The 25,294-nt window shown below is 42.1% G+C and overlaps 1 protein-coding gene across 1 annotated transcript; it reads right to left on the bottom strand.

Annotated features, from left to right (window-relative positions):
• On the bottom strand, positions 1-24,910 carry UHMK1 (U2AF homology motif kinase 1). Its single transcript, XM_007533300.3, has 8 exons — positions 24,415-24,910; positions 22,308-22,600; positions 21,308-21,499; positions 16,887-16,981; positions 15,483-15,559; positions 15,242-15,340; positions 13,274-13,362; positions 1-5,891 (listed from the first exon to the last, which is right to left on the bottom strand). Exons 1-8 carry the CDS (start codon positions 24,680-24,682, stop codon positions 5,745-5,747), a joined length of 1,260 nt encoding a protein of 419 aa, XP_007533362.1. The 5' UTR covers positions 24,683-24,910; the 3' UTR covers positions 1-5,744.
• Between the last annotated feature and the right edge of the window lie 384 nt (positions 24,911-25,294).

Raw genomic sequence — 25,294 nt, 5'->3', positions numbered from 1 at the left:
TTCTATTTTTATCTATTTTTATTACTCATCTTTCTCTTAAGTCTCAGGGGTTTCTGACAGCCCATGCTAATAAAGGCAGTACAGTGACAGATCATTCGAGGGACTGGGAAGGTTGTAGTCTCTACATGCCTGAGAGATGCACGGTTTTCAGCACCTCACAACATTGGCTCTTACACCCTCACTGTCCTAATGTGAGGGGAGGTATACAATGGGAGGGCAATTCTATCCTGGGAGATAAAGGTAACTACAAATCATTATCTTGCTATCAATCAAAAACTCAGGATAACAACCAGTTCTGATGTATACAGAAATTTCCCCAAGAGAAACAACAAAGATTAACAACTCCAGTTTGCCATCTGCCCCCCCCCAACCAAGAAAAATAAATAAATAAAAAATGTAACTTATCTTTTCCTGTATGGGGAATTAATGGTCATAGGAGGCAAATAAGACAGAATGCTTCTCTTTGCCTCTGAATCAAAACACTATGAACCTGGGTCATAAAATATGTGTGGCTTTGCAGAAAGCCAATCAGGCTTTGTTTGTTTTTGTTTTTTGAGACTGTGGCAGCTACTCAGTTTAATGGGAATTAACACCCAGGCTTTCATTTGGTAACTTTTCTCATACATTTTGACCTTTGTTGCACCACAAACATGATTATCAGGATTACAACTCTCTGAAAGACACAAATGAAGCAAGTTTAAAACATCAGTCCCTATGAGCAGTGTAAGGAAGGATGAAAGTGCTTACTGTAGGAAATAGATAAAATTCATGTGGGGAGATCAAAGGTTGTATAACTACATTATTTTAAATACTTATTTATTATTGAACAGAGACAGAGAGAAATTGAGAGGGGAGGGGGAGATATAAAGGGAAAGAGACAGAGAGAAAGCTGCAGACCTGCTTCACCGCTCGTGAAGCTTTCTCTCTGCAGGTGGGGACCAGGGGCTTGAGCCTGGTCCTTGCACACTGTAATGTGTGTGCTTAACCAGGTGTGTCACCACCTGGTCCCACATAACTATACTTCTTATATGCTCAAGATCATTTCAGTGATCACTTATAAAATAAACACTCTCCTATATGCCCTCTAGTTTATATATTTCTTTCATAGCCCATTTTTCCTATAAAATTGCAGCAAAAACAGTTAAAGCTGTACCTACCTTCTTCTTAAATATCTATGGTACCTGTCAACTGCACGCTGCTATATAAATCAATTGGTCAACCATCAACATAAAAGACAGTGACAAACAGTGGTGTGATTGGAGGGGAGGCCAAGATAGTAAACGTGTTCTATCCAGTGATAGCAGGGAAAAAAGAAGTTAACCCAAAACAAAACTACTTCAAACAGCAAAATATCCATGTTCTCCTATAACTAAGAAAATATAAGGTATAAAAACAAGAGGCTCAGATGAGTTCTATACTATGGAGCTTCAACAAATCACATTCACTACACAAACTAGTAACACTAACTTGACAAGACTACCTTGTCTAAGTAACAGTGATTTATGGAGCACCTTCAGAGCAAAGGGAAATTCTTGAGCTACTTGTGACTGAGGGCTGGGCTTTATGGGATCATACTTGACAAGAAAGCAATCACATCAAGAAGTTAAAGATCTAAGATTTAGACAAAATCTAGTATTACAAATGGAACAGGATCCAAGGAAGAATTAAAATTCTACCAGGTGATTCTGGCCTTTCATCAAATTTACTGTGTGTGTGTGTGGGGGGGGATAAAATACAGTTTACACGTACAAGAAAAGGTAAATCAAGGACACTGTGGGCTTTTATGCTATACAACTCAACCCAAGTTGTTACTAAGAGAAGACAGAGGTGCAATGATCATCATCATCTAGAAGCTTTCATCCAAATGAGCTTTCCAGCTCATTTACTTTCCAGGAAACACAAGGCACTTGCTTAAATCTTTGACTTTCTACATATCGCTAGCTCAAAATCACAACATGATTCTCATCTATACCCTGGCCTAATAAAGCCACCCTTTATTAGGAACATACCCTTACATTCAAGTCTGGATTGAACACATGGTTACTAGATCTCTCCCCACATGGAAACCATAATGTGGTTTCTATGCAATCCTGTGATGCTATTTGTTAAATCACAAAGAGTAAAACTTAATGCTGCAAAGTCAAACTGATGGTGAACATAACACAGGACAGGTCTGATTTAGTAAAATTAGAAAATAAGCCCTCAGATGAAAACAGTGCCTGGATGTTAGTGACCCGCAATTGATGACTAAACACCAGTGAGCCAGGAAACAGTCTGTAGGTGCTCTAACTCCAGCTAATCTAGTCCAAAGAAAGGAGCACAGCCTTTGCAGGCTGATGTTGGGGTATTGACAGAAAAAACCGTCTGCCCACGGATACTCTGCGGCTGCCTCTCATGGCAACACGACCCTGCACATCACCAGTGATAAGTCAGCTCAAAGGCTAAGTATCAGGACAGTCACAAGAATCTGGAAGGCAAAGGAAATAAGAACTCAGACTTTCTTTGAAGGTAAATTCAACACAACTCAGCACTAATCAACAGCTAGAGCACTAGAAAGAAGGCAAGGCTTGTCTCTATGAAAACAGAGAGGAGCAGCAAGATTCTACTGGCTACTCTTCCACAGCCATGGTTTGGCTCAAGGCAAAGCTGACAGGGTATTTCTCTAAAGAGAAATGGTTTCCCATGGACACATAAGATTTCCAGTGAGGATAAGTGCAATCTCCGACTGCAAAAGGCTAACTGCTGCATCCTCCTTTGCAATGAGGCAAACAGTACTTCTAGCCATTGCTGTTTCTCTTATCTAGGTATCCAGCTTTCTGGTTCTCCTCTCCACAGACTCAAGTTCTGAAAGTGGTTAACTAATTATGTTTCAAACAGAACCTAAAACCTCGTACTGAATCATCAGTGTGTATATGTCTTCAGGGAGGAAAAAGTGTACCATGCCCACCAAGAAACACCAAGGAACAAGAGGGGAGAAAGCACAGATGCTAACAGAGGGCAAGAACTACCTGAGATACAATCTGCCCAAAGGACTCAGGGCAAACGAAGTGAGATGAACCCTTACCCTACCTCTCAAAAAGCAAGTTCCTAGGTTTTTGATAACTTCAAAGAATCAAAATCCTTCAGTAAACCATGAAAACTGATTTTTTTTTTTTTAATAATAAGGTTAAACTTCTGATAGTATCAGAGGAGGGAAGGCAGCTTTGAAAACACCATCTTTGGTAGTCATGGGCTAAGAGATAGGAAATTACGATTTCAATCAGAGGAGGCAGCTTTTCTCAATTTCTGGGGCTGTAACAGAGAATGCTTAATTCAGTGTGTGGCTGTTTAGCTTCATCAATTACTCCCTCAAAATCGAATTCATCTAGTACATCTTCAGTAATGAAATTCTACAGTGTTAAACACTACACACATACAGTGAAGACATAAGCAACATGAGCAAAGAATGCTATGGAATTTGGCATTAGAATGTTAGCAGCATACTGCCTCGCTAAGCTGGAAGGCTTACCTGCAGTTTACCTTGTAAGGGTTTTTCTTTTTGGTGGCAGGAGAGAAATGAGAAAGGTGTGTGTGCTCACCAAGAACACTTGCCCTAAAGAAGTACTCCTCTGTATTCTGGTTCACTGATGTGTGCAAGGACATGGTGTTTTCACTCACCATGGAAGTGACCTGTCCATGCAAACATTCATATCTTAAGGAAGCTTAGGTCTCTCTAGCACTGGGTTAACACTGCACTAACAATACAGTAACTATTAACGAGAGTCCTGAGTAATTTGATAGCTGCAATTAGTCAAAATGCCAAGCAGTAATGGTTTGAATAGTGCACAATAACTCATCCTCTAAAATGTAAATTCTTCATGAGGCTCTCACTAAGCTGTCAGGCACACAGGAAAGGCTACAAGGAGGCTTCCAGCAGGGAAAGAAAAGACTTTTCCTTAAGAAATAAATAAATAAATAAAACCTCATTTAGGCAAGGAAACAAGAAAAAGCTCAGGGCCTGCACATGCCTTTTTTTTTTTTTTTTTTTTTTTTTTGTGATCAGTGCTTTATAAAGGTTTCCTATGTTTGAGTCCTTTAAGACAATCTACCACAAAGAGGCAGGAATTCTTAGTTCCAAGTCCTGGAATCACATGAACTGTCTATGTCCCAGAACTCACACCTGCCAGCCTGCAACTAACCCTTTTAAGTGTCTTCCTTTCTACTTCCACCTTATTACAGCTAGACCCTTCATGATTTCCTGTAATCAAAAGCCAGCCCATTTGGGACATTGCTGCCTTGCTACAGCAGAGGAAAGAGGTAGAGGACAGGGGAACAGAAAAGAAGGTCAGGAGAGGGGCTGGGAAGTGATGCACCCAGCTGAGCACACACATTACTATGCACAAGGACTCAGGTTTGAGCATCCACTCTCCACCTTAAAGGGGAAACGCTTCACAATTTCACAAGTAGTGAAGCAGGCCTGCAGGTATCTATCTTTCTATTTCCTCCTCCTTTCTCAATTTCTCTCTGTCATATCAAATAAAAATAGAAAGAAAAGAAAAAAAGCCATTAGGAGCAGTGGATTCATAGGGCTGGCACCAGGGTCAGCAATAACCCTGGTGGCAATAAAAAGAAAAAGGTCGGGAGAGAAAGAAGAGAGAATTCTTGATTATCTTCTTTCTCTGCCTATTTGTATTCTTCCCCCTTCACTGAAATCTCTCTCCCTTTCAACCCGTTTCAATCTTCTATCATAGTAGGCAAAACTGTCTTGAGACATCTTAGTGTGGGAGAGTTGGTACAAAAAAGACAAGCTAAAACAGGGCCGAAAATAGATTGAAGGATGGGTTGATTGATGAATAGCAAAACCTTTTCTCTACTCCAATCACTTTAGACAGTCTCACTGTAGCCCAGACTATACTCATTTGTCCTGGGCTTCTGAGGAATGAACTATTCTCTTATTTATGTACTAGCAGACAGATGGATTCATAGACAACTACATTCTAAAACTTACAAACATGAAACAGAGAGGGAAGAGTTGGGTACAAACTGTATTACTCATAAGAGTCACAGTATAAAGTACACTGACTCAGATTTTCTCTTTCATACCAGCACACTCACCCAAGCATACACACTAGACATAAAAATTGTGCAAGATCAAGCATCAGCTTTCTATTTTTAAAAGCCTTAATTAAAAAAAAAATGTAGATAGGCTCACTGCAGTTTCTTTAAAGGGATACTCAGTACTACAGTACTGCTTAAAAAAAAAAAAATCAATTTAACTCAGTGTTTAGGACACAGCAAGTGAGTACTACCTGACAAGACTAACAGCACTGAGAGCATCCAGTTCCCACTGAGTTACATCCACAAGGAAGGACCAGCTGACAATACCTAGGACAGCTCTGTGAGTGGTGTCACCACGCCAACAAATCTGTTAATAATATTCAATACAACCAGATTATGGTTCATCCTTACTTTGTGATCATGGGAAATAAGTTAATATCTGGCTAGGTTACATACTGAGGAGTGGCACTGGCCCAACCACACGATGGAATTGCCCCTCAGTGTACAGTGGGAGTGGAACCTGCTCAGTGTTGAGTGTGAGTGGTGCAGTCAGTTGGTGCCTGCACAAGAGCTGCATATTAGGAAGAGAACATCAACATACAAAGCGCCTCCCTGAAAACAGCAAGGAGTGCTTCAGCATTCAGATATGGAATACAAGACTCCAGGAATGGAGGAGGAGGAAGAGGAAAGAGTCCTTGGGTTACAAATTAAAGCAGAGTTTGATACAGGTATCCCCTCTTGTAGGCACTCAGCGGATAGAATGTAGCCACGACAAATTTCCCATCAAACATCCTTCCGGTCAGTAACTTCTGGGCTGCTTTGGAATCGCCAGCATTCGCATATTCAACAAAGACCTGCAAGACGACAGAGAACAAAGCAACTTCATTTCTGTCACAGTTGTCCTAAACTGGAATTATTTATTATATCTTTTTTGTCAGAGCACTGCTCAGCTCTGGTTTCCGGTGGTAAGAGGGACTGAACCTGGTAATTTCTGTACTTCAGGCATGGGAATCTTTCTGCATCACCATTATGTTATCTTCCCAGCCCTCTAGAGTGGATCTTCTCCAACTAAAGTGTATATATCATTCAGGGACCATGTTAACATGCAGATTCAGATTTGGCAGGTATGAGGTGGGGCCTGAGTTTCTGCTTTCCCCCTTTTTCTCTATCACCAATGGGGCTTTGCTGCTCTGGGTCAACTTTTTCACATGGAGACGGGGGGGGGGGGGGGGTGGCAAAGCAGGTGTACTCCCTGGTGAGCTATCTCACTGGCCCAAGTTTCTATTTCTGTACACAAATAGATGCCTGGTGGCTAGTCAAGCTGCAAATTGGTGGACCACATTTTTGCATAGCAAGGCCGAAAAGACAACTTTATAACTCAATTTAATTCTGGAAACTCCACCAAAGACAAGTGAGTAGAAAATGCACAGCCTCTTTTCAAGTTCACAGCACAGTGCTGAATGACACTGGATACTTGCAGGAGGCAGGATGGACAGTCTGTTTCTTAACAATACTTAAAATACTTTTATGGTAAAATACTGATCAAGAAGCTACAACTATTAAAATAACTGGGCTGAGGAGATGCAAAAAAATCTCATGCCTGATGCTCTGAGGTCCCAGGTGCAATCCCCAGTACCACCACAAGCCAGAGCTCGGTAATACTCTGGTCTCTTCGTCTTACTCTGTATATCTCTTTCATTAAAGTAATAAAATGTATTCTCTTAAGGACTATGTTATCTGTTAAATTATAAATATTGAAACCCAGTGTCAAATTTGGGAGCAGAAGGGTTCTCTTGTTGATCTCCTCAAAGGCAAAGAGAAAGGTCAGAGTATAATTATTGCTGTGCCACCTAAATGGAAGTCTAGCATCAGAAACTATGATCAAGTCACTCAATTCAGGGACATCTTTTAAACTATACCACGTAATAAGATACACTTAATTTCTGCATTAACACATCAAGTTGAGTTCACAGGGTTAGCTGAGCAAGGCCCTGGGTTCAAACCCCTAACCCCCAGCAGCGGCAGTAGCTTCACTAGTGGCGAAACAGTACCACTGTTATGGCGGTGAGTTACCCTTGGGAAGAGAAACAAGTAATACTCCAGGAAATGTGAGAATACATTCATTAATAATGCTAATGAGACCAGGTTTGGCTAGCGCCTGAAGGGCCTAGACTCAGTTCTTTTATAAGGCAGAGTAAGGACTAGGAGCAAGGGGAGGCAGAGGGAAGCAGGAAGCCAGTTTACAAAAAGCAAAAATGCCAGGTTAGAGACTTCCTTTAATCACAATGCAGTTCCCTCTTGGAATGAGGGAGGCTGCAGAATTTTTATGGTGTGTCAGGTTAATATATACTATCTGGTGTGACAGAGGTGACCCTTCTTCAAAGTCTTTGATTGTGGAACCAGACAGGCCTGGGGCTTAACCATCAGTGTGACTAATTCTATCCTCCTTATGCATCTGGTTTCTCTATAGAAATTAACTCTTTCTTTGCCTATTTACCACAGGTATCTCTTTCTCCCCCACTCTCTTCCCTTCCCTCCCAATTTCTCTCTGTCTAATCAAATAAAAGGAAGTAAATAGAGAAAGGGGAAGGGAGGAATGCTGTCAGTAGCAATGGATTATGCAGGCAATGAGCCCAGCAATACCCTTGATGGCATTTTTTAATTTAATTTTTTATTTTTTATTAAAAGATAGATGTAAGGATAATATTTTTTTAGAAATTGTCAAAAGAAAAAAAAAAGATCTGTAGGGTTGCCAAATAGCCCATTTGGTAGTGTGCTGCTCTGCCATGTATACAACCCAAGTTCAATTTATCTGTGTCTATCTTAAAAAAAATACATATATATAGACATGCAGCTCAGGAGCTGGCACAGTGGACAGTGCTAAGACTCTTAAGCATGAGGTGGCTGAATCTGATCCCCCCCTACTGTATGTGCCAGAGTGATACTTTGTTTTTCCTCTCTCTCTTTCTCATAAATAAGGAATTCTTAAAAAAAAAAAAAAAAAAAATCCTGTAGAAAAAGGAGGATGTTTAACACTGGAGAATCTCTTTTTCCAGAGCACCTGAATTCCCAGCTGGAACAGGTAAAAGATATAGCCTGACATTTAATACTCTCTTGTTATTCATCTAAAGTTAAAATTGTTCAAGCCCTAGCACTACATGGGGGAAGTATGACACTGGTATCTTGCCAAATATCTCTTCAAATAAAAAAGCAGCTAAGAGCAATGAAATGGCACATTTGCAAGGCCCTCGCTCTTCAATAAATAAAGCAGAAATTATGGGGTGATGAAATGGGATAAACTGATTTGTACTCAACTCTGGTTGCTGTCCAGTTTTCAAACTGGTTGTGAGCATCCATCCAGGACATTCAGACTTTCAAAGGAAGCCAGAAGACAGATTTACAGAAATCAGTATCCAAACCATCAGCAGTTCATGTACCTTTTACTAATGTGGGAGCTACTATACAGATGCAGACAGGTTATCCTCCATCAACCCTGTCACATGAGCCCTTCTTCCATTTGACAAATTAAAATTATTCTGCAAGGTATAAAGGCCTCCAGGGAGGAAGTGATAATTCCAAATATGGTTATTTTTTAAAAAAATATGAAATCTTCCATTAAATAAAGCAGTGCACTATCCAAGTGAGCTATTTTGCAGGCCCTATAATCTTTTTTTGAAAATTTAATATAATTTTTTTACTAATGATATGATGATTTATAAGACTATAATATTACAGGGTAAAGCACTACTATATTATACTCACCATATAATCTTTATAGATAGCATTATTCTTGCAGCCCAGTAGTGAGCATAAAACAAAGACTCAATAAATATTATTTGATCAAATGGATAGTAATGATGCCTACAGTGTGTTCCTGACATTGCCTTTTCACTAAGACTTCAGTAAAATTTCTTTCATTATTTTTCAGTTGTCATAAATGTTCGAAATGTTAGACTATAAGCTAATAATCCTCAGGTCAGCTACATAGCTCACCTGGGAAAGGTGACTGCTTTGTCATGTGTGAGACCTAGGTATGAGTCCAGCCCCACTGCTCTGGAGGAAGCTTCAGTGCCATATCATTCCGTTTTTTTCCTCTTTCACTCTCAGCTCCTCCTTTCCCTCACCATATAAATATGGATGAAAAAGGTGACCTAGAGAGGTGAAGCCCCCATGATGACAACAAATAACAACAATCCATTCCCACCTTCTGCACCCCAAAAAGAATTTTAGTCCATACTCCCAGAAGGATAAACAATAGGGATGGGACACAGAACTATGGTGGTGGAAACTATATGGAATTACACCCCTATTATAGTTATACCTCTTATGATCTTATAGATCAATATTACTAATAAATAATGAACCATTAAAAAAGGAAAATAGTAATAACAATAATAACCACCAGAGGCCATCTGACCATGTTGATAAACATTTGTGGTTATCATCATTTAGGAGGGAAATAGAGGAAGGCAACCCTGGAACAGAGGCCAGGAAGGTGGCTAAATATCCACAAATTACATGACAGCTTCCCCAAGAGAATTCTCCAGCACAAATGATGTTGAGATTGTGGAGAACCACTCAGACTGGGCAAGATCTCCTTCCCAAAAGATAACATCTTACCATCTTTGTTATGTGGTATAATTGACAACTGGAAGACGCTTTGAAGAGGGTTAAACCGGGAACAGCTGCTGGCTATGATAACATCACCCCAGAACTCATTCTTAACCTGGGCCCCGCAGCAAAGAAGTGGCTCGCTTCATTCCTGTCCCACATCTTGGAATCTGAGTCGCTATGCCCAAAGTTTGGCGTCGTGCGAAGATTATAGTGGTTTTGAAACCAAAGAAAGACCCAACACTGGCCGCCAGCTATAGACCAATTTCTCTCCTCTCCGTGTGTTACAAACTCCTTGAGAGGCTGCTTCTGTCACGTATTTCTCATCTTACAGAGAAATTCCTATCACCCGCCCAGGCTGGTTTCCGCCCAGGAAGATCTACCTGCAAACAAGCCCTGGCCCTCTCAACTTACATTGAAAATGGATTCCAGAGGAATTTAAAGACAGGTGCTGTCTTTGTTGATCTCACAGCAGCCTATGACACGGTCTGGCACCGTGGTCTCCTGGTCAAGATCTCAAGATGCCTGCCTCCATGGGTGGCTAACACTATATCGTTTCTTCTCCAAAACAGAAGATTCCGGGTACATCTGGGTGATGGAGACTTGTCTCAAGTGGCCTCCCCCAGGGCTCTGTTCTGGCTCCTACGCTATTTAATATTTACATCAATGACCTCCCAGAAACTTCTTCAAGGAAGTTCATCTACGCCGATGACATCTGCTGTGCAACTCAGGCATCAAAGTTCGACATCCTTGAGGAAACACTCACGAAAGACATGTCTCTGATATCTGATTACTGTAAAAAATGGCGACTAATTCCTAGCACTGCAAAAACGGTATCATCTGTTTTCCATCTACACCATGCCTCGGCCTCGCGTGAGCTTAATGTGCAGCTTGGCGATACGAGAATCCGGCATGAAGCCCAGCCAGTCTATCTTGGCGTTACTCTAGATCGCACTCTGTCATTTCACAAACATCTCAAAAAACTGCAGCAAAGGTGGGTGCGAGGAATAACATCATTGCAAGACTGGCCAGCTCCTCATGGGGCGCGAGCGCTTCCACACTACGATCATCCTCTCTGGCATTATGCTATTCCACTGCAGAATACTGTGCCCCAGTATGGTTCCGTAGCCCCCATATCCACTTGGTCAATTCCAAATTATATTCCTCCATGAGGATAATTTCTGGAACCATCCGTTCCACCCCAGTTCCATGGCTGCCAGTTCTTAGCAACATCGCCCCGCCAGATATTCGTCGGGATGCGGCATCATCTAAGTTCATTTCCCACATCTACGCTCGACCGGACCTGCCAATATACGCGGATATCTTCGCCCACCCTGTCCAACACTTGACGTCTCGTCACCCAATCTAGTCCCCTACATCTACACTGAACTTCTCTGTTCCAGTCTCTTGGAAACAGAGCTGGCAGTCAGCTGAGGTAAAGAACAAATACCTCATCACAGACCCCTGCAAGCGTCAACCCGGCTTTGACCTAGCACGTTATGATTGGGCCCTCCTCAATCGCTATCGAACAGGCCATGGCCAGTGCGCCCGCTATGTTCCATCGCTGGGGAGCCAGAGACGACTCGAACTGCCCCTGCGGCTACAGACAGACTATGACCCACATAGTCAATGACTGCCACCTCTCCAGATTCAAAGGAGGTCTCGAAACTTTACATCAGGCTCAACCTGATGCTGTTGACTGGCTACGGAAGAAGGGCAAATGCTAGAAGAAGAATTGACAACTGTAGTGTTTATAAAGAAAACTCTGTAATCACAGTTCTAGCTTAAATCTAGAAAAAAATATATATTACCAGTGATGCAGAAATTAGAATTCCCATGGCAGGATTCTCTGCATAGTATATGTTCCATTTTTAAATTGTCCTTGCTCATCCCATTACAACCAGGATCTAACCTAATTTTTTTTTCTTTATTTTTTTCTTTTTTCTTTTTCTTTCACCACAGCACTACTCAGCTCTGGCTTATGGTGGTGCAGGGGATTCAATCTGGGACTTTGGAGCCTCAGGCATGAGTCTGTTTGCATAATCATTAAGCTATCTACTCCCGACCCCCCACCCCTAAATGGCTCACCTCTTTCTTTTCTTTTCTTTTCTTCTTTTCTTTTCTTTCTTTCTTTTCCTTCCTTTTTTAAAAATTATTATTTTCCCTTTTGTTGCCCTTTTTTTTTTTTTTTTTCTCCAGGGTTATTGCTGAGCTCGTTGCCTGCACCATGAATCCACCGCTCCTGGAGGCCATTTTTCCCCCTTTTTGTTGCCCTAGTTGTTGCAGCCTTGTTGCGGTTATTATTGCCATTGTTGACGTTGCTTTGTTGTTGGATAGGACAGAGAGAAATGGAGAGAGGAGGGGAAGACAGAGAGAGAGGGGAGAGAAAGACACCTGCAGACCTGCTTCACCGCCTGTGAAGCGACTCCCCTGCAGGTGGGGAGCCGGGGCTCGAACCGGGATCCTTACGCCGGTCCCTGCGCTTTGCGCCACGTGCGCTTAACCCACTGAGCCACCGCCCGACTCCCCCTTGTTTTTTTTTAATTGTTGTAGTTATTATTGTTGTTGATGTCATTGTTGTTGGATAGGACAGAGAGAAATCGAGAGATGGGGAGACAGAGAGAGGGGGAGAGAAAGACAGACACCTGCAGACCTGCTTCACCACCTGTGAAACGACTCCCCTGCAGGTGGGGAGCCGGGGGCTCAAACTAGGAACCTTCCACCAGTCCTTGCACTTTGCGCTATGTGAGCTTAACCCACTGCGCTACTGCCCGACTCCCCCTTTCTTCCTTTTACATATATTTTTATTTAATCTTTCAATGAGAAAGAGACATATAAAGAAAAAGATCAGAGCACTGCTCAGCTCAGGCTTATGCTGCTGCTGGGGACTGAACCTAGAACTTTGGAGCCTCAGGCATGAGAGTCTTTGCTTAACTATAATGCTGTCTCTCCAACCCCCTAAATGTTTTTCTAACTTCAAACTAAGGCAGAATTGGGTAAAAATATTTCTGATCTATTAGTAGTATATGATTTGGTTGATGTCCCTGTGAACAATGACTGGGGTAAATTAATACTTTCAAAGGTCAAACAGCTGGGGCTGGGTGGTGGCACACTTGGTTATGTGCACATGTTACCATGTGCAAGGACCTGGGCTCAAGCCCCCGAGCCCCCACTTGCAGAGGGAAAGCTTTGCAAGTGGTGAAGCAGTGCTCTAGGCATCTTTCTGTCTTTCTCTCCCTCTCTGTCATACTTCACTTTCAATTTCTGTCTGTCCTAGCAAACTAAATAAAAGTTAAGAAAGAAAAAAAAAGTGGTCAGAAAAATCCAAAAGCTAATAGATTTTTAAAACTGCAACCATATCATACAAGATTTAGAAAAACACTTGGGAGGTGGTGCAGTGGATGAGGGACTGACCTCTCCAGCATGAAGTCCTGTGTTGGATCTCCAGCATTGCATTCCCATAGATAAATAAATAAATAAATATTTAAAAATAAAAGAAACAATGGAATTGCATTAACCCCTGGGAATAACAATTTTTTATATAGCATTCTAGAGTACTACACCATTTTGTACAGAATTTGACTAAGTTCTCAATCATTCTGAAATGAAAGAAGCATTAACTTACTTGTCCTCTTCCAGGATTCTCCTTTGGAACAAGCAGAGACACCACTGGTCCATATTTCTGACACTCCTCTTTCACATCTTCTACAACATCTAGTTATCAAAATGCGTCAGCAGTAATCACACTGATGTAATTAGCAAACACTATCACAACCCAGGGACTACTCCATTCTGGATGTAGTCTTTTATGTAGTTTATATTTCAGTGTTACTATTGCTTTGATAAAATCAAATACTCAAAAGACTGCAAACATGTGTCTCTGTTTTCAAGCTCTTTAATCGACTGCTCTTCAATAAATATCCCAATACTCTCTGAGCATGACACATTTTCTTTCAGCTCTACACCTCACCTCAGCCACTTAACTTTTAACTCATCAATTCCATATATAAACCAGCAACTCTACAGAGAGGCAATCACAGATACTCTGATTGGGTAAGTACCCTCATACCTGCCTCAGCTTATTGCCAAACCTACCTTCAGTCAAAACTTATTGCTTGCTTGTATAAATTGTCAGTCTAATAAAGTCTGGATATAATCCTACAGTGGCAAGCATATAGTCAATGGAAGTAAATTATAAAAAGCATTAAAAGCAAAGAATAGTGGCTAGGGAAGTGGCACAGTGACGGTAGTGCTGTATTTACAAGCATAAGGTCCTATATTTGATTCTTAACATTACATGTGTCAAAGCGATGCTTTAGTTTTCTCTCTTTCTTCCACTTCCTTTTCTCTTCTGTAATAAAATAAATCTTTTCAAAGAATGAAAAACATAGCTAAAAATGGGAATTAAGTGGTCCGGGAGGTGGCGCAGTGGATAAAGCATCAGACTCACATCCATGAGGTCCTGAGTTCAATCCCCGGCAGCACATGTACCAGAGTGACATCTCTTTCTTTCTCTGCCTCCTCCTATCTTTCTCAGTAAATAAATAAATTAAATAATAATAAATAAATAAATTTTAAAAAGGGAATTAAATATATGTAACAGAACTAGAAGGTAAAAGCTGATACAATGTACATGAGTCAAAAGGACTTTAGGACTTGTCTTAGTTGCTTGAGTTGTCAGAATAAAATGCCATCAGTTGAGTAACTTAAAAACACGCTGCTTTCCCACACTTTTGAAGGCTGACATTCCAACAATCAGGATCCAAGCAACTTCCACGACTGACTGAAAACTGATGACTTAGTGTCTCATACCGTAACAGAACACACTCTACTCTTTCCTGTCCCTTTTTTAAAAAAATATTTATTATCTTTACTATTTATTGGAGAGAGACAGAGGTACAGAGACAGAGAGACACCTGCAGACCTGCTTCACCACTCTCAAAGCTTTCCCCCTGCAGGTGAGTAGCAGAGGCTTGAACCTGGGTCTTTGCACCTTATAACATGTGCGCTCAACCAGCCTGTCCCTCTTTTTATGATGGTATTCATTAAGTTTGTTTTGAGGAGCCCACTCTCCTAACTTAGTCTAACTTTTCTTTTTTTCAATTTATTTTCCTCTTTTGTTGCCCTTGTTGTTTATCGTTGTTATTATTATTGTTGTTGGATAGGACAGAGAGAAATTGAAAGAGGAGGGGAAGACAAAGAAGGGGAGAGAAAGACAGACACCAGCAGACCTGCTTCACCACTTGTGAAGCGACCCCCCCTACAGGTGGGGGGAGGGGGGCTTGAACTGGGATCCTTACACCAGTCCTTGCGCTTCGCACCATGTGCGCTTAACCCGCTGCTCTACTGCCTGGCCCCAACTTTTCTAAAGGCTCCACCTCTGATATCATTATAATGGAGATGAGGCATTGCCATACACATTTTGAAGATACACATTCAGTCTACAGCAGGAAATTAAATAATACTTTTGAGATTCTATCATTCACTATCCTCACTGTATAAACTAGCAAGGTCTGAGAACCTTATAACTCAACGTGCCACTCCAAGCCTCATTAAAAAAGACACATGCAAATGTGTTTTTGGAAGCTCTGACCTTCATATTCCTCTTCATTCTCAAGATAGTCATCATCCAGCACATTTAGCAATCTCAGCACTGGAGTGGGAAGCATCACCAGGTCTTCAATATGAGGGGCTGCAAAGTCCATCGTAACAGGGTTAAATACAAACTCCCCCAGATAAGCAGCAGGCAAAGGGGCATGGGAACCTAAATTAGCTGTGATGAATTATTTGATTGTCTAGCGATCATGAAATGAATCAGACTATTCACAACTCACCAAATGGAATGCTGAAGAACGGGCTGCACAGAGCCATTTCGGCAGGAATTCTTCTGCTCGGATCATCGTGAAGCATGCTGCAACACAAAATTGGTGTCTATACTGTGTGACCTTCTGAAAATGCAGTCCTTAGAGATAACCTAAATGGTCAGCACAGTATGGGCACGATTTACTAACTGTACCCAAAATATAAATGTTATTTATGAATAGATCCCTTAGTAACTTGGTACAAGTAGAGAACTCTGGAAGAGTTGGTAAAGCTCTATTTTTTTCACCCAAAACAGGTGGATGCAAGAATACTCTACTTATGGGAAGTGAGCCTGTCTAGACTTCTATAGCAGGACTGGCAAAATAGCTCACATGGGTACTGTGATGCATTACATGTATGAGACCCAGGTTTGAGCCCAGCCCTCACTGCACTGAAGAAAACTTCAAGTGAGCCTGTCTAGACTTCTATAGCAGGACTGGCAAAATAGCTCACATGGGTACTGTGATGCATTACATGTATGAGACCCAGGTTTGAGCCCAGCCCTCACTGCACTGAAGAAAACTTCAGTGCTATTGTGTTTCTCTGTCTCTACCTAAAAAAAAAAAATACCTAAAGTAAGATTTTTATTTCTGATCACCTTTATTTATTTTTATTGTCACCAGGGTTATCACTGGGGCTCATTGCTGGCACTATGAAGCCACCTGCTCCCAGCAACCATCTTCCCCCCCCCTTTTTTTTAAGATTTTATTTTTCTTTATATATTTTTATTTATTATTGGATAGGGACAGAGAGAAATTAAGAGGGGAGGCTAGAGCTAGAGAGGGAAAGAGACAGAGAGACACCTGTAGCCCTGCTTCACCACTTGTGAATCTTTCTCCCTGCAGGTGGCGACTGGAGGCTTGAACCTGGGTCCTCTGCACTGTAATGTAAGCATTTAAGCAGGTGCACCACCTTCTCCCTCTTTCTGTTATATGATAGGACAAAAAAAAAATTTTTTTTTTGAAAGAGGAGGGGAAATAGAAAGAAAATAGACACCTGCAGCTTCACTGTTTGTGTAGTGCATTCCCTGCAGGTGGGGAGTGGGTGCTCAAACTCAGGTCCTTGCACATTGTATGTGTACTTAACCAGGTAAGCCACTGCCTCCTCCCTAGCCCCCCCCCATCATTTTTACATGATTAAGCAAAACAGAAACCCATTCATTAAGAGTTAATAAGGGCGGGGTAAATGGTCATGAAAAGAGACTCTCATGCCTGAGGCTCCAAAGTCCCAGGTTCAATCCCCTGCACCACCATAAACCAGAGCTGAGCAGTGATCTGGTTTAGAGACAGAGAGTGAGAGAGCGAGAATTAACACAACAAACACTAAAGATACAGCAGAAGTATGCAAAGCAAGTTTAAACAGTGCATGCAATGTACCTTTTGATAAGGTCTCTTAGGTGATAGGCTGGAATTGCGGCATTCACCACTGCTTTACTGGCAAATATGTGATCAATAATAGCAGAACTGTTTGCCTAGAAGGAGAAAAGTCTTCATTTGGTTAGTCTATAAAGCACATAGATCACACAGATTGGCAGGTAAAAATGAAAGAGCACACTCTCTTCTGAGAACTCAGAGTCTTAGTGGAGATCACATACACAATTCTAAGTGGCAGGCTGATGAAATAGCTCACTTGGATAGTATGCTGCTTTGCCACGTGTGCCACCTAGTTTCAGTTGGGTCCCACCACATTAAAGAAAGTTTGTTTGTTTGTTTGGTTTTTTGGGGGGAGGGCAAGCAGTAGTGCAATGGGTTAAGCGCACATGGCGTAAAGCACATGATCCCACGTAAGGATTCCGGTTCAAGCCCCAGCTCTCCACCTGCAAGGGGGTTGCTTCACAAGTGGTGAAGCAGATATGCAGGTGTCTCTCTCTCTCCCCTTCTCTGTCTTCCAGTCCTCTCTCGATTTCTCTCTGTTCTATCAACAACAATAATAACAATGATAAACAACAAGGCCAACAAAAGGGAAAATAGCCTCCAGGAGCAGTGGATTAGTAATGCAGGCACCAGGTCCCAGCAACAGTAATCCTGAAGGCAAAAAAAAAAAAAAAAAAGAAGAAGAAGAAAGTTTTGGGGTTGTGGTCTCTTTCATTCTCTTTCTCCCTCTCTCTAAATATATGTACAAATATGACTAGAAAGGAATATTTCTCTGTTTATAGCACTGTGCCTAGTACCCTATGAACAATTACCATATGAATAAATAAAATACCAAGTAACCACATAAAACTATGGTTTAAACCAGATGAGTCACAGAATCTTAGCCATGAATCTTCAATTGATCTTCAGAAAAGAAAAAAAGATGAAAAAGAAGGAAGGAAAGCAAAGGAAGAAAGAAGGACAGTACTTAAAAATTGCATTTGTCACTTTGCTCACACTCTAAATCCTTATGGAACATAATATTTCTCCCTGAGCACTGAGAAGCCTGATCACAGCAAAACAAACAAACAAACAAACAAAAACTATGATGTCATTATTGCCAATAAAGCTTACTGAACATATAACCAACCACAGGCCATATACTATAATAATAATTATAATAAGCATAATTCCTTTTTCAACTTCAACATTCATTTTTTTAATTAAAAATTTTTTTTCTTTATTTATTGGTTAGAGACAGCCAGAAAGTGAAAGGGAAAGGGGTGACAGAGAAGACAGACAGAGAGACACCCAACATTGTTTCGCCACTCTTAAAGTTTTCTCCCTACAGGTGGGGACCAGGGGCTCGAACCTGGGTCCTTGTGCACTGTAACATGTGCATTCAACCAGGTGTACCACCACCCAGCCCCTTCAATATTATTGAGACCTGCTATTACTCTCATTTTACAGAATGTGAACCATGCCTTAGTAAAGCTAAGTATCTTGATGAAGGCAAATCATGAGCGCTACTAGTTTGACTTCACCCACCCTCATACTTGGCAATTCTACCTCCATTACAAGTATAAAATTTAAAATAATGATGTTTTTATCTAAAGGGGAACATTGGAGATTCAGCTAGTATACATCATGCTTCCAAACTTCAGGCAGAAGCTATCACTATGACCTAGTTCTGACTGGCTCAAGGAGATGTCGTTCAAAAGGTTCAAAGTTAATGCAAGTATTTGACATGTATGTATTTTTTTGATAGCACTAAAGAAAGAATACTGCCTCTTGACTGTCTAGAGGGACAATGATATAGCCTAGGAGGTGGCATCATGGATATAGTATTGGACTCTCAAGCATGAGATCCTGAGTTTGATCTCAGGCATTACATGCAGCAGAGTGAAGCTCTGAGTCTCTCTAATTAAATAAAGCATAGGGGGTCGGGCGGTAGCGCAGCAGGTTAAGCATAGGCGGTACAAAGTGCAAGGACCTGCGTAAGGATCCCGGTTCAAGCTCTGGCTCTCCACCTGCAGGAGAGTCACTTCACAGGCGGTGAAGCAGGTCTGCAGGTGTCTCTCCCCCTCTCTGTCTTCCCTTCCTCTCTCCATTCCTCTCTGTCCTATCCAACATTGACAACATCAACAACTACAACAACAATAAAACAACAAGGGCAACAAAAGGGAAAATAAATAAAAATCAAAAAAAAGCATGATAGTGGTCTTACTTGCATGCATTTTTTGGGTTTCTTTGTGTGTGTGTGGAGTGTGTATGTATGTGTGTGTGTCAAATTTGAGTACTAAGTGTACCTACAAAGCTATTAAAGTATTCCTCCCAGGGGCCGGCTGGTGGTGCACCTAGTTGAGCACACGTTACAATGCACAAGGACCCAGGTTCAAGCCCCTAGAACCCCCACCAGCAGAAGCAAAGCTTTGGAAGTGGTGAAGCAGGGGTTCAGGGATCTGTCTCTCTCCTTTTCTATCACTCCCTTCCCTCTTGATTTCTGGCTATCTCTATCCAATAAATATTAAAAAATGCTTTTTAAAAAAGGTATTCCTTCTAGCAAGTATTACACCAGCGATTGATGATTTGGTTTTAAGAAGACAACCCAGCATGGTGTAACAGCCATACACTCACTATGCATGAAATGCTTTTTAAAAAGTTTGTTATTTCAATATTAAACCTGTAATAATGTATAAGTACTATATCACTGGGCCAGCAAAACAGCTCACTTAGTAGTGTGCTACCTTGGCATATGTGCAACCTAGGTTTGAGCCTGGCTCCCACAGCATTGAAGTCTATGCTGTGGTCTCGTTCACTCTCTCTCCACCTCTCTGCCCCTATCTAAAAACAAACAAACAAAAGCAAAGAATAATTATTTACTGAACCTCTAACCTAAAGGACAATAACCTAATGAAACAATATTGACGTCCTACAATGCCTCTGAAAATATAATATAGTTGGTTCCTAACTTAGGGCCATACACAAAATTCATTCCTATGTCAAGAGTTTTGAAACTCATGGGAGAACCCATACTCGCACAGAAACAATGTCACGAGCAATATTCACTTTAATAGGGACAGTTCACATATGAAATACAAATGATAATGAAGCAATGCAGGACTAAACAAAACATTAAGCGTTGAGTAGAAGGAAGAGATTTTGAGACCTAGGTGGGGAATATCCAGTTGTATAATCTGGACCAAGGGTTTTCACATATCTGTGCTTACCATTTTTTTGTTTGTAAAATAATAACCAAAATCCACTTTAACATTTATAGAATGGTTAAAATTCAGTGACATTGTGCATTAAGCTAAAAAGTATTATGTGAGTTTATTATAGAGCAAACTTATAGAAAACTCCTATACTAGCAGTATTTTATTTATTTATTTATTGGAGAGACAGAAATTGAGAGGGCGGGGGAGAGATAGAGAGACAGAGACACCTGCATCACTGCCAGTAAAGCCTCCCCCCCTACAGGTGGGGACTGGGAGTTAAACCTGGGTCCTCGTGCATATTAGTATGTACATTCAGCCAGGTCCACCACCACCTGGCCCAGCAGTATTTTAGACAGTTTAAGTTACCAAGAAAAAGAAAGTACTTTTACTTCTTTGGGAAAATGCATTCATTCAAACATTACTACAAGCCAGGCTCTATATAAAAAATACAGTTCTAACTATGGAATTGAGTAGAGGCATTTCAGGTATCAGAAAAGCAGAACGAAGGGGATTACAAGGTGGGGAAGATAGCATAATGATTATGCAAAAAGATTCTCATGCCCGAGGCTCTGAAGTCCCAGGTTCAGTTCCTTGCACCACCATAAGCCAGAACTGAGCAGTGCTCTGGTAAAAAACAAATAAACATTTAAAAAGAGAATTGTAGTGACCCCAACAGGAGTTTGGGACTATTAGCATACGAATGACATCAGCCTTTGTCACACAAAGAAGAGAATGTATAAAAGCACAGGACTTTGAACAGGTTGCTCTCTTTGACTGCTGCTTCTTCTCCTGGTCAGAAGCATCTCAGCGGAGATGTGCCAGGTATCTGCCATGGCTTCTCCTGGGAACTGACCACGTGTGACTCTGCTAGCTGGTAAACATTTAGACCCCTCTACAGCCAAGAGCAACCTTTACCAGAGCTGATAACTTTTTATCTTATGAGACTAAATTTTTGATAACTATACTCAGACTTTATGGACCTAGCATACTCTTAACCCAGGATGGTAAGTGTTTATTTTGCCTTTTACCTGTTTCACCTGAATAAACCTTGTATTGTTTAAACCTGTTCCCAGCTCCCCGCTGTGAATCCTTTTTTTTTACATGCAGCACCCCCCACTAACCCCCTTTTTAAGATAAATAACAACAAAGAATTACAGAAGACATAATTAGAGTGCTTTAAATTGAGTGCTCTTCATTTAGAATAAGCAGAACACCAGTGCAGTTTACCTTCCATTCCTGAGATCGAACTGTATGTTTCAGTTTCATTCCTGAGAACATTTCCAGTAAAATGATTCCTAGGCTCCACAGATCAACAGCTGAGGTACATTCTGTGTCACTCTGCAGGCCAGCCTGGGCCAAGCAATTCTGTAGTTCTGCTTCTGGAGCCCGATACCCGTCTGTCTGGATATACTTCACATCCTAAAGAAGAAAAGCAAAATTACATCTAATAAAAATGCTACTCCCCATGCTTTCCCACAATGTACTGATTTCTCTATATGTGTGCTCAGCCATCATCAATCTAAACACCAAGACTGTCTTGTCCTTGGCACCATCATTACCCTTTGGTTCATGAACCAAAGTTCTTATAGGCAAGCTGGACATTTTCCAGGTAGCTACTAGTTTCAATAGTTGCTGGGCACTGCTGATAAGTAAGGATGCTCTGCAGAGAGCTGATAGGCCAGGAGTTGCTAGAACTGTCAGGTGATCCACCAGGAGGAGTTAAAGAGTCCCAATACTGACGGGACCATTAGCAGTTATTTAACAACTAATCCAATATTCAAAGGGTCAAAAAGCATCCTATTTAAGTAAACTGCTATTATCAAGTCCAGAGTCTCTCTGAATTCCACAGCTTCCCCTACATAACCCCCTGGTCAAAGTATAGAGGCAGTGATTTCTTTTATTCACCTTATCCCCAAACATTTCAGTATTTTAGAAACCCCGAAGTCTCTACCTAAAGCATCCACTATTTACAAATGTGTGGCTTAGGGCCAGAGAGAAGGTTCATCATGCAGGGGATGTGCCTTGTCATAAGCTCAACTCTCAAGATCACATTGAGGTGTTACAGCACTGGAGGAAGCTCCAGGGTGTAGGTATCTCATATTCTGTCTCTTTCTCTCTCTAAATGAAAATTCAGCCTAGTACAGTGAAGTGAGATCATGCATGCATGAAGCCCTAGCTGAATAAAATTAAAATATTTGTCTTATACCATGGCAGGGGGATTCCTTACCTGATTGCCTTCTTTGAAGCTAAGTCCAAAGTCAATGAGTTTAAAACATTCATTCTCAGCACTCCACAGTATGTTCCGTGGCTTGAGGTCTGCATGGACATAGCCCTCATGATGAAGGAAAGCAAGGGCCTCCAGAACATCTCTGGCACAATGCTGTATCATCCACATGGAACAGCCCTGGTGACTGGAATACAGGAGCAATTCCGACACACTGACATCCAGGAGTTCAAGCAAAAGACAGCGTGATGGCACGTTGGGAGATAAGTGGATTGTAAAGACTCCATACAAAGTCACTAAGGCAGAAATCAGAAGCAGAGAAGTTACTACCACAGGAGACAATTCTGCAGTACAATTTAAGGCTGACTCTGATGTGGACACAAGATTACATTGTAATTTACTTTTCTCATAAGAGTTTATGAGCAGCTGGGTTGTTTTAATAAAATGAAACAATTCTCACAATGATTACTACTCAAAGATATTAAATATGTTACAAAAAAGAATACTGCTTAACCAAGTGCTCAGTGTTGAATATGTGTTGAGGGTCCCAACCAAAAAAAGACCAAAAGTTAAAACCCAAATATTAAATACTTTTTTAAAAAAACTGCCATGAGCTTGATGCCTGCAGGATGAATCCATTGCTCCTAGAGGCCATTTTTTAATTCCTCCCTTTCTTTCATAGGACAGAAAAAGACTGAGAGGGGGAGGGCAGAGAAAGAGAAAGAAAGACTTGCATCACTACTTAATTGCTTGTGATGCGTCCCCTCTTCAGTAGGAAGTGGAGGCTTGAAGCCAGACCCTTTCACACAGTAAAGTGTGCACTCAACTCAGTGCACCACCACCCAGCCCCCAAAATATTAAGTACTCTTAAGACAATTTGTCATCATGTGCAAAGACAAAATGGGAGATTCGTTCTTGTAACAAAAACAGTACTCTACAGCCAAAAACATAGAGAGTAAGAGTTTCACAATGATTTTTTTTTCCCCCCAAAGCACTACTCAGCTCTGGTTTATGAAGGTGCAGGGAATTGAATCAGGGACCTTTGGTTTCTCAGGCATGGAAGTCTTTTTTGCATAACCATTACTCTACCTTCTCAGATCCTCACTATGACGGTTTAACCTAATCTTGCAAAATTTCAACAGGTCCTTCGGCTTAAAAAACAAGAAACAGGGAGTCAGGCAGTAGAGCAGCGGGTTAAGCACAAGTGGTACAAAGCGCAAGGACCGGCATAAGGATCCCAGTTTGAGCCCCTGGCTCCCCACCTGCAGGGGAGTCACTTCACAAGCGGTGAAGCAGGCCTGCAGGTGTCTTATCTTTCTCTCCCCTCTCTGTCTTCCTCTTTTCTCTCCATTTCTCTCCGTCCTACCTAACAACGACAACAACAACAATAACTACAACAATAAAACAAAGGCAACAAAAGGGAATAAATATTTTTAAAAAACAAGAAACATCTCTTAAATACGAGTTATTTATATACTATTTAGCAAACTTAAAAAAATTAAAAGGCCACACTAACGTTAAGCAATTGTATAATCATAAGACAAAAAGCTCATCCTTCAAAGAAAGTACAAACTGACCAGGAGTTTCATTAGCTAGAGCTGTAATTAAGCCTTCCATTGGTGTACAAATGTGCACTGTTCCCACAGACCCTTCACCAGTACAATCACCACACAACTTATGTTCTGAATACCAGAAACACGAAGTTAGCTTATCACCAGGTTAAGAGTGCCAAGTGTCCCTAATGTTCACACTTCTATAAGGACTGCGTCGTACTCCTGAATCACTTCTCCCCAAACCACAACAAACATGTCATCATCTAGCATCTCTATGTAACTAGCGTGGATGCCACAAATCCTAGAAATAGTTCCACCACCCCACCCCCCACTGGTATGGAAAGAGGCAACATTTTCCTTACAAGGTGTACGACAGCCCAGGAAATAGCTGGTGCTAACGGGAGCAGCGCTCTCATCCCAGAGCAGAGGCCAGGCAAGCCGCTGCGCCTCTACCGTCAGGCGGTGGGCAAGGCGGACCCCAACCCCGGGTGCTGCGGGCCGGGACAGAGAGGGAGTGGATGGGGGTGGTTGGAAGGGGTCGGGGAAGGCGGTGTTACCGATGTTCCGGTGACCCTGCAGCTGCTCCAGCGCCGCTCGTTCTTTGCGGAAACCATACTCGGCGGCCGACGCGGCGGCCCCTGTGGTGCCCGGCGGCAGGAACTGCTTGAGGGCGCCGGGGGGCGAGCCGGGGGTGCCGCAGCAGCGCACCCGGTACACCGAAGCCGAGGAGCCGCTGCCCAGGCGGCTCTGAACCTGCCACAGCCGCCCAAAGGCTTCCAGGAAGCGCGGCGGCTCTGCGCCCCACGCGCAGGCCGACCCCGCCATCCGTGCGGGCCGAGGGCACCGACGCCCGGCTGACGAGACGCCCGGGAAGGCGGCGCGGCCCGCGGTCACATCCCCGCCTGCAGGACCTGCGGCTTTGCAGGGACCGGCCCGCAGCCGCAGCGCAGACAGGACTCAAGCGGCCATGACACCGGAAGTCCTCTGCAGCTGGGTTCCAGGGGCCGGAAATGGCAGGCCCGCCAACCAACGCAGATAGAGGAGGCGGGGCTTAGAATTAAGGGTTCAGAGCCGGCGGTGTCCGTAGTCTGCATTCGGCTACTAGGGGGTTCGTGTGGACTTGCGAAAAACGAGTCTGGACGACCCTGCAGTCCTTATGCAAGTGTGAAACTTAGGGACACTTGCTGCTATCACCTTGGTAAGACGTGTGCTTCATGCATCAGATATTTTAGAGCGTAAACTATATAATGATTATGCTGGTGAAGGGTCCGAAAACTGTAGATATTATCATGACACCAGTGGAGAGCTTAATGATAGCTATAGCTAATGAAGAAATGCCTGGAAGCAGAATCAATTTATGTTTAGTTTGCAGAATGGCCTTTTCATATTCAGTACTTTCGGGGTTTCATTCTTCCGAGCCCAGTGCTAACCGCTTCC

This window comes from Erinaceus europaeus, unplaced genomic scaffold (assembly GCF_950295315.1).
Source record: "Erinaceus europaeus unplaced genomic scaffold, mEriEur2.1 scaffold_533, whole genome shotgun sequence".
In the NCBI taxonomy this organism is placed as follows: domain Eukaryota; kingdom Metazoa; phylum Chordata; class Mammalia; order Eulipotyphla; family Erinaceidae; genus Erinaceus; species Erinaceus europaeus.
This window is presented reverse-complemented; position numbering and strand designations above follow the sequence as displayed.